We start from the raw sequence: 10,301 nt of genomic DNA, 5'->3' as shown, positions 1-10,301 counted from the left end.
GGCATGAACAGAAGATAGAAAAATCAAACACAAAACAACTCTACCGCCCAGCTGATTGTCTCAAAGACCTTGGAGAGATGTCGCTATATGCCGCGTGTGATAAAAATTATTTCTGTTCGTTGCTTGATAATAATTATCACTCCAATGTCTGAATAATGTTGTGTAACTATAAATAATTTCAAAAGTACGTAATTTTATAAAAGTAATAAAATAAATAATATTTGTTATCTTAGCTATAAACTATTATAATGATCGATAAAATTGTTAAATAATTTATTTACAACAAATTACTAAGCTGGTGTATCTTTTACACGTTATATTTTTATTAGATTATCTCTACTATGATAGTTCTGTATGATATTAATACCTAACTTTCAATTTTTTAATTATTATTATACAATTTAAGATTAACAATGTAAAGTAAAACTTCAACGATACTTAATTAATTATGTGATACTGAAGTACACTAGTCGTGTAAAAAACATCGAAACTATAATTTAATGGTGTCCAAATCAAAAAGGTAAATGCGATTTTAGTCAAATTAATTTTAATTCTCTGTTAGTAGATATAGAGAAATGTCTAGTACTACTTTTTATGTTTTATAAAATTTTGCAGTAAAAAAAAATCGTTGGTGGGACCCTTGGTAATTGCATTATTTGCTTTACTCTCGGAGGAGTCTCAGAGATTACATTTATATACCAAAATTCTATGTTGTCAATTTGAGTCCGAAGACACAGTTTATGAGGACTAATAACTGTTGTGCTATGCCAATGGGCTAAGCTTCTGAACATTCAAAATGATTGAAACCACTTTTAACCCTTACTTATCCCATCATTTATAATGACATCTATGTCATGCGTACCGAAACAACATTTGTACCAAAAATAAGAATCGTATATTTTTAATTTTTTAAAACTGTATGTTTATCATGTTTCTGCGTTTAGATCCTTTCTATTCTAGTACTAATACTCTTCTTAGAATAGATATTTTCAAAAAAAGTGTACTTTAAGAAGGATAAATGCTAATTTTACCACAAAATATCGTACCGATCTAAATATTAAAAAAAAAAAAAACCCCAGCACAGTGGTGACGTGGCATAGTTGGATCAAGTATTATGATATCTGACAGTGATTAAAATCACTATAAAAAAAAAAAAAACGATACGATGCAAATCTTTAGATAGTGTTTAATTTTAAAAATGGTGGATTATTCCAAAAGCTACATGATCTGCTAGTTCCTTATTAATATCCTCATTAAGATAAAGTATGTCAAATGAAAAAGGGATTATAAAAAAATATTATTTCTCATAAAAAAAATTATGTTGATCCATACATTTTTCAAAAAGTTTTAGCATATTAAAGTTAAAAATGTAAAATACAAAATCGAAAATTTTCACACAAAATAGCATTTGGTAGTCATTTTCACCGTGAAGATAAAATAGTCCGAGAAATTTTTTTTTTCCATGATAAAGTATATTACATTAGCTTTAATTTAAGATATATATAAAAGTGTCAGACTTTCAGGAACATTTTCAAAAGTCAAGTTGAAAAAATTAATTTTTTGTGAAATAGTTGTCATTTTAAATCCCCCCTGTGGGCAGGTAAAGGGTCAGATATATAAATAAAATATACCAATTGAAAGGTAATGATATCATGCATCTTTATAAAAAAAATTATATTGATTTGGTTATTTTTAAAAAAGTTATGGCAATTTTAAGTAAAAAAAATTGAAAAAATTTTTAAATTTGTAATTTTTTTGAAGGTTTCCCCCATTTACGGGGAACGAGGAAATTTTTTTCAATTTTTGAGAGTAATGTCTTCGACTAGATACAATTTGTGATCTTTTGACGTATCATTGAAAGAAATCGGTTCGGTGAGAGCTGAGAAAAAGTGGTAACAGACACAAAAAAAAACACATCATAGTAAAACCAATACCTTCGCATCGAAGCTAAAACTAGTTTTAGGAATTTCATAACTTAGAGTCAATTTACAGAAATCTCGTAGAAAAATAAATAAGTGTATTTATGATTAGGAACACGCAAATAAATCGATATTTTTTATATATTGGTAAATAATATGTACCAACTGTCGATATTTTGAGTTGAATACTTAAATAATTAATTTATTCACATATCGTAAACATAGAAAATATAACATACTATCATTACTCAGAATAATATTATTTTAAGAAAAGAAGTGTTGAATGTATGTAAGAAAAAGCTAATAACGAATAATTTATTCTTTACTAGTGTCTTGCATAGATTTATGATTAAGATACAAAGGCTTATCATTATGACGGAACATTCGATCTGATGATGTGTATAAAATAGGCGAAGTATAATCCGAGAATGATTGTAATAAAATTATTAACTTTTTCCAATTGAATGTTCTCAGAGCATGGTTGTTTTTCTCACTCTTAAATGATATATATAATTTATTCTATCTCTATTAATTCGATTTCCACAACCAGGCCTACTACATTTACTAACGGAAAATGATCCGTCTAAATGACATTTACATTGATCGTTTTCTATAACTGTAATCTAGATATATAAGTCTATGCTAAGAGATAACTACGAACTAAAATAAAATAATAATTATCTTAATTCTTGAAGATAATTCAAGGTTAATAAATTAATTATTTTATCTAAAAAACACGATCTAAGTTATCTTCCATCTTTGTGTTAAGAACCAAAACGAAGTTTTGTTCCACAAAATTTTTATTCCAATTAACATTTTTCCCGAAAATTTGTTGGAGCGAATCATCTTTGAAACAAATAGTTCGTATAACAAAATATAAATGTAATTTAATTAATACGGTACAAATGTTTTGGAGTAAAAGACTTTTAGAACAAATGTTAAATTGAACTTAATAGTAACGGTAAAAAGCTAAAATTATATTCAACGTAGTTTTCCGAAAATATTAATTCCTACATACAATATCCGAGGTCGGATATGATATTTGGATGGACTGATATTTGATAAAATAAATACAATAAAGTAAAGTAAATAGTTAATAAAATAAATATGAACATTCATATAATCATTCCCAAATCTCAAATATCAGTCTACCTAATTAAAAATAATCAATAAATTTATCGCCGTTTTTAAAATAGTTTTTCCATCTGTTGAAAACGGCTGTTTGAATTAGTCGCTCAAATGGTGTATAGAAAACTAAATGTATTGCTATTAATAGACCTTCCGGACTGTCTTCTTTTTCTATTTGTTATTTATCTCCCATTAGTATTGTACTTTATTAAATGTATCATGTTCATTATATCGCTTAGTCTATTTTTTGTGCACATTATATAATCATTACTTTTATTACATTATTGTTGAAATTGATTTTTGATCTATTTTTAAGAGAAATTGTTATGTGTATATGACAGTTTAAAGTAATCCTTTTATAATTTATTTGAGACTGAATATATGTTGTAATTTACAATAATTAAATTATAGTTGAATACCAAATTACATAAGACTTCCGTCCTCATACAAAAATCAACAAATTTGATAATTTATAGCAAACAATTTTACTATTATTAGTAAATTATTTTAACTTTAAACTAAATTTTAATTTAAATAAATAGTTGGTCTTCTGTAATGTAATAATTTTAATTATTGTTACAATGAAATGTCTGTTATCTTTAATCAAATTTGTAATTTTTTTATTATTGAAATAGTTTTTTTTTTTTGATCCGTTTATAAATGAAGAATGTAAAATTTCAATTTATTTTTAATAATATTTAGTCAATTTGTTTATTAACTAAAGCTAGTCTAAGAAAAAATTGTTTTGGTCTTTAGAACTTACGTATCCTCTAGCTCAAAACACTTTTTGGGTCTATGGTTTAACCCCCTAAATATTTTCTCAAACAGTGTTACTTTTAGAAATTCTCAATGGAAGAGACTGGCTTTGGTTAAGGTTAGCATTTATAAGTTTGATCGGAGTAGAAAATAACCTTGAACCGACCTGTAATTTTTTTATGAGAATAGTGTCATGAACATATTTTGGAATTTGTTTAGATATTTTTCACTTTGTTTTAAAAAGTGCACTCAGAAGAAAAAATGACCATACGTGTTTATAGAAGAATAACAATTTTCGACCGTTGTATGATTTTTTACAATAAATAAATATGTAATAAAACAATACATCTAAAATCTTCATTTAGAGAAATTGAAGTCCTTTAAATTCTGCCTACAAAAATATCTTAATTAATGTTACTAAATTATTCATTATTCATTATACACTACCCCTAAATCGTTTATGATGAATATAAATATAATTATATTTTGAAATTGTGAGACTAACACTAGTCTAGCTTTATTATTAGCGTTTATTATGGAGAGGGACCATTTAGGCCTCCTGTAGGAAGTATATGTTAACTATGTATCTGAGAATTTTCGAATCAGAGGATTAACTATCTTAATTAAATTAATAAATTATTATTTTTCTAATAGTTTTCTAATAAAGTGGTAATAACTACGTTACGTGATATTTAATAACTTTATATTTAACAGGGCTAAAAACACAGAAAATTGAAAAGTTAATAAAGAACAGTAAAATGTATCCATGCATTTTCTTCTAGTGAATCATAAATATTTGGACATAACATTTATGATTTGTTGTTAGTAGACACATTTACCTTATCTCACCTTAGTAACTATTTATTTCTACTATTAAAATATGGTGGTATTCTAAAATATCATAATTTGGCAATTCATTACACTTATCAGACTTTCATTTTACAGATTTTACTTGATTAAATCCTATGTATTAAAAAACTATAATAACGTTACTTCTTCAGTTATTTTTATTCGATGAACTTTGAGTTTATGACTTGTCTATAAAATAAGAGATAATTTTTTCCTAATGTCGTTGATTTTTAAATTCAAATTAAGTAAGTTTAGTAATGCTTTTCTATGTGCTAATTCCTATGAATTGATAAATCAACTATGGGTGTGTAGTTGGTACTGGTGTACGTGCACTTTGTCATCTCTACATATTCACTCAATGTATTGAAATGCTTGTAACTAAATTAATATTTATTTTATAGTTGTTATCAACCTATCAATATTTTATATAAGAAAAGAGTTAAAAAATTGTTATTTTAAAATTTCAGAAAAATTAAAAAATAAAATATTTTAACTTTTTGCTTATTTGAGACAAATTTTACAAAATATGTTATTAATATAGTCCAAAACTGTCAAAATGATTGAAAAAAGTAACAAAATATCTGTCCGATTAAAAGTTGTTAAATTTGTCAAAACATCGTGGACTACTATGTATAGTATTGAGAATAGTACAGCCCTTATTGCTCTAATTTACACAAAAAATAATACTTGAAAGATACCAATAAAAATCGATATTTCATGATAATATCGATTATCGTATTTTTTAGAAGTAATGTATTCATTTAACGATATATCGGTTTTTAAATAAATTTGTGCATTTCTATTTAAGACTAAGGTTATAAATATTATAATAATAATAATTAATAATGTATTATAATACATATAATGTATAATAATTAATAAGATTTATATTAATTTATAAACCTTGATTTATAATTTGTGATTCACTATTCTTAAAAGAAAATCATGATAAGAGATTTTAGATAGTGCAGCTGGATTAAAATTTCGTTGACATTTTTGGGGAATTAAGTCTAATTTTGGTGGAATATCATTAACGAAAATTAAAGGTAAATTATCGCTATGTTTCATGGAATATAAACATAATTTTGATATAAAAATAATTGTTGTTAATATAATTTAACGGTTTTGGTATTTGTAAGTAATCAATTTTGTTTAGATTAATGACCAGTGACAAACAGTGTTAATGATTATTCTTTTAAACTTACTTAGACTATTGACATAACTGTTCCAACATGATAAATATAATACGCCAATCATTATGTTAAAATATATTACAATTATTACATAGTTTAATGGTAGTGTAGTTTGTATGAAGGTGATACTTGTTTCTAAACAAAAAATACATATGTTAACATTTTTTTTCCCAAATTATGATCAATTCATTCATCAATAATTGTATTTAATAAAAATTTAATACTACTTTTTCAATATTTATATAAACTTAAATTTATTATGAGAATATTCTTGTTAAATTTATATTATTAGATTGACTATTAATATTCTTATTAAAAAATTACCATGTTAATTTTCTTCTCTTTAAATCAAATCAAATAAGTTCATAGTAGTATGTTTTCAATATTAAAAATGATTAAAAATGCATATGCATATTTTTTTTATCAGGCTATTCATTTTGTTGAAAATTTCAATGTTTTCATCTAATGGTGTTTGCTGCAGCTTTATTGTTCATATTTCTGGTTTGTGGGGGTGTAACAAAATTTCAAGACACTAATATACGTCCTGGAGAATTAACATCATCTGCCATTGATTATTTTTTATGTCGAATTTGTGGAAATGATTTGTCTCCGGTGTCAACGCTTATGCATATTGATTGTCCGGCTTCATTGAAATCTCGTACTACTCATCAGTTTGGAATTAAAGATATTAGAATTCACACTGTTCAAAACTCATTGCATTTAAAGTTTGATGTAATTATTTTAAAAAAGGCATTTTGTATTGGTAAAGGCAATGTAAGTTAATATTACATATTCACAACTTTGTTTGTTAATTTTTTAAATTTAGAATATAATTTAATTAATATTTTGTTTTTATGCATTAATAATTTCTTTTTTTTTTAATTTAGCTACACAGTCTTAATTTTGAAATCAATAATTATAGTTGAATAATTTTAATATTTAGGTTGAAACTGGGTTTTACTGTTTGAATTTTTCAATATTATTAGAACATTCTATATGTTTTAGATTTTTTATTGTTGCACAAAAGAATTTATTCAATAAATTCATAAATATATTTTAATAAATAATATTTTTAATTTATATTTATAAATCATTATTTTTTATAAATCTCACTTTAAATATTTCTATTTGAAAACAATTTTTTTATTTTAATTATATAAAAAAGTATTCAATAAGGGGTCGCCACAATAAAAATGTTGAGAAAATTGCTATAGATTATTAAATTAAATTTTCTTTTTTAGTATTCATTAGAAATGATGACTAATTTTTTTTAATGGTTTAACAAGATTTATTAAATCAGATTAAAAACAATTTTTTTTCATTCAAATTATATTATTATGTAATTTGTTTATTTATTTTAGTGGCAGTCTGATTTTTCTTGGTTCCCTGGTTATGTTTGGAAAGTTTGTGTTTGTGCTCATTGTGGACAACATATTGGATGGTAATTATTATTATTAATATTCATATCAAATAAAAAACTTTTAATGTTGGTTTAGTTTTATTTGAGTTTTAACAAATTAACTCATAAGTTTAAACCTCATCTAATTATTTAATAAATTTACTTTAAGGTAGAAACTTAAGTCATTCATAAAATTTTTGTTTATTACCAGAGCTTGGGACTTAATGCATTTATAAAATTTGTTTGAACTACTTCTGAGACATGTAACTTCGTAAAAAATTATAATAAGTATACACCAGTACCATAGGAATATTTTTTGGTTTATGGAAATATGATCCCCATATATCCTCCAAAACTAAATTTCTAATTAATATACACTGTTCAGTATTAAAAATACTAACGTAAATTTATTTATCATTGTTATATTTGGTATGACTAAAATAAACAAAATGTATAGTATAGGCATTATTTTTTTTTAATGATATCAGATACCCAAAATCATATAGTGATTACCTATTTTTAAATAATAACTTCTAGCTTTTTAACGCTTTTATTAGCTTTACCTGTATATTTGTTTGTAACTTTCCTTTTTTGTTTATTAGATTTATAAACATTTAAAGGTTCAAATTTTTTTGAGTTAATATAAATGTATAATACATAAGGGATTACAAGTATTGGTAGCTAATTGTTTTTTTATGACGATATTCACAGGTATATAGCCTTTATTATCAATGGTAGTAAGACACATTGTTGTGAGTTTATAAATACACTAACTGGCAATACAGAAATTATATCTATTGATAGTCATAATTGACAATAAACACTCCAAGTCTGTAACAGCTATGTCATAAAAAACTAAAAAGTAAAAAATAAATATAGTTTAAAAAAACATGCTTTTATAGGAAATTTATCTAAATTGTTAAAAATAATTTTTAAAATAAGCTTATAACAATAATGAACGAAAAATACTAGCATTACTATGAAAGAAGTGTGGGCAGTTTGTGCCATATTTTCATATATTGAGCGCCCGACACTTTTTTCACAATAATACTAGTATTTTTCGTTCATTATTGTTTTAAGCTTATTTTTAAAAATTGAGTTAAATGTGCTTTAAAAGTGTGTTTTTTTAAACTATATTTAATTAGTTAAAACGTTTAAACAATATCATAGAAGTAATCAATACTAAGTAATAAACTTTTTCTTTAATATGACTTCAATAGGTGGGAATATGATAAATCCTTTTTTCACTTTTTATAAAAGAAAATGTATAGATGTTTAAAATATATAACTTATTTATTCAAATGTTTAATTATTCAACTTCTATTAAATGTCTTTACAGGATGTTTGAACCTTTACATTTAGCAACAAAAGATAAAATTTACCCCTCTAAAGAAGGTTTTTATGCTACTATTGTTTCTAGTATTGTTAATGAAATTTGTAAGTATTGTAACTTTGTAAACAATTTAAAAGCTTTTTAAGAAATTTTTTATTAAGTTTATGAGATATTTAAATCTTATTTGATGTGTAGCAGGATTATATGATTTAGGAAACAAAATTTTTAAATCTTTTTTGAGGAAATAATCAAATTAACTAATTTTTATAATAACCTTTTTGACAGATTTAATTTGTGGTACTAGTTTATTTATTTACAAGAGAACAATAAATTGATATTGTATTAATATCTGTTTTATTGGCTTATATAAGATTTTGGTATGAGGTGTACTACAAAAGTAAAAAGGGCCCCCCTAATAGATTTTATTTCTAAATTTATTATGATATAACTTGTAAAAAGAAAATATGTTTATATATTCATTGTATTAAATTTTAATGAATATGATTTGTTATAGCTTATATAATTAGAGGTCAACATTTTATTCTGTTGCATATTTTATTGAGTAAATGCAAAAAACAGGGATTCAAAATCTCAACAAACTATAAAATGTTTAATTAAATATATTTAATTTTTTCATATTTGAGAATATTTTATTTTTTATTATTATAATGTATTTTTATTATTAAAAATAAAAGTAAAAATTAATTTATTAAATTTTTTTTTTAGATTATAAAACTATATTTTGAATTTAAGAAAATATATTTAAATAAAATATAAATATATTTTCATTATATTTCACTGAATTTTTAAAGAATATATTTAACTTTTTTTTAGAATATTAACATTATATTTGATTACTTCAAAGAATATTATAAATCCCTTGTTATAACTAATATTATATCAAACATTAATTGTTACTTTTATCTTTAGATGCAGATTCTTTGATTGTGGTACCGAAACATTTTACTGCGCGTTCTTTAACTAGTGATAAATTAAATTAAAAATGTCAATATCAGGTACTAATGAACATACAGCTACAAAATTTGAAGTTGAAATCAAAGATGGTATTACAGTGGTAACAATTCCACCTGTTATTGATAATCCCTTATCAGAAGATCAAGAAGATGAACTAAACAAACTAGAAGAAATGTTTAGTTTTCGTTATACAGATAGAGATGATGAATATGTAGCTAATGAAGTTGTACTAAAAGAAGATATCACTAATCCACCTATAATAGAGTCTTATAGACCTTTTTGGAACCAACAAAATAATGAAAGAAGAGGCATTAAAAGAGGGTGGTCTGACAATAGAACCGATAATAATTACAGACAGCCATATCATTCATATGGAAATAAAAGGTTACAAAATAATCATAGTTATGATTACAATAAAAGATAGATAACACAAAAAAAATAATATTTTAAGTATTTTACCCAAATTATAATCCATATAAATTTTGGAAATCATTTATATTATATCATTCAATGTATACTATTATGTTTAGTAAAGATTATTATTAAACAATTGTTGTATTTTACTTATAGTCACTATAAATTTTAATCAGTGATTTACTTTTAATATAATTTAAACTTTATTCAAGTAAAATCAGAAATAATCCTTAGACATTTTTTTAACTTGTTTTGAGTATGAAGACCCAAATCACGTGAGAATTTAACTTAGAATATCTGCGTCTTACATCAAATTTATTATATGATACTTTTAT

The 10,301-nt window shown here is 23.6% G+C and overlaps 1 protein-coding gene across 5 annotated transcripts; it reads left to right on the top strand.

Moving 5' to 3' along the window:
• The first annotated feature begins 105 nt into the window (after positions 1-105).
• Positions 106-10,103, top strand: LOC126906049 (protein cereblon-like). 5 transcript variants are annotated; one of them, XM_050686286.1, is made up of 5 exons: positions 106-184; positions 6,273-6,619; positions 7,207-7,286; positions 8,584-8,681; positions 9,508-10,103. In XM_050686286.1, exons 2-5 carry the CDS (start codon positions 6,311-6,313, stop codon positions 9,576-9,578), a joined length of 558 nt encoding a protein of 185 aa, XP_050542243.1. In that variant the 5' UTR covers positions 106-184; positions 6,273-6,310; the 3' UTR covers positions 9,579-10,103. The 5 variants fall into 5 exon arrangements, with proteins under 5 accessions (XP_050542243.1, XP_050542240.1, XP_050542239.1 ...); XM_050686283.1 differs by lacking the exon at positions 106-184 and adding an exon at positions 283-520; XM_050686282.1 differs by lacking the exon at positions 106-184 and adding an exon at positions 5,592-5,698.
• The last annotated feature ends 198 nt before the right edge of the window (positions 10,104-10,301 follow it).

This window comes from Daktulosphaira vitifoliae, unplaced genomic scaffold (assembly GCF_025091365.1).
Source record: "Daktulosphaira vitifoliae isolate Bord-2020 unplaced genomic scaffold, ASM2509136v1 Scaffold_4, whole genome shotgun sequence".
Lineage (NCBI taxonomy): Eukaryota > Metazoa > Arthropoda > Insecta > Hemiptera > Phylloxeridae > Daktulosphaira > Daktulosphaira vitifoliae.
The sequence above is the reverse complement of the archived record's forward strand: the minus strand, read 5'-3'. Positions and strand labels throughout refer to the sequence as shown.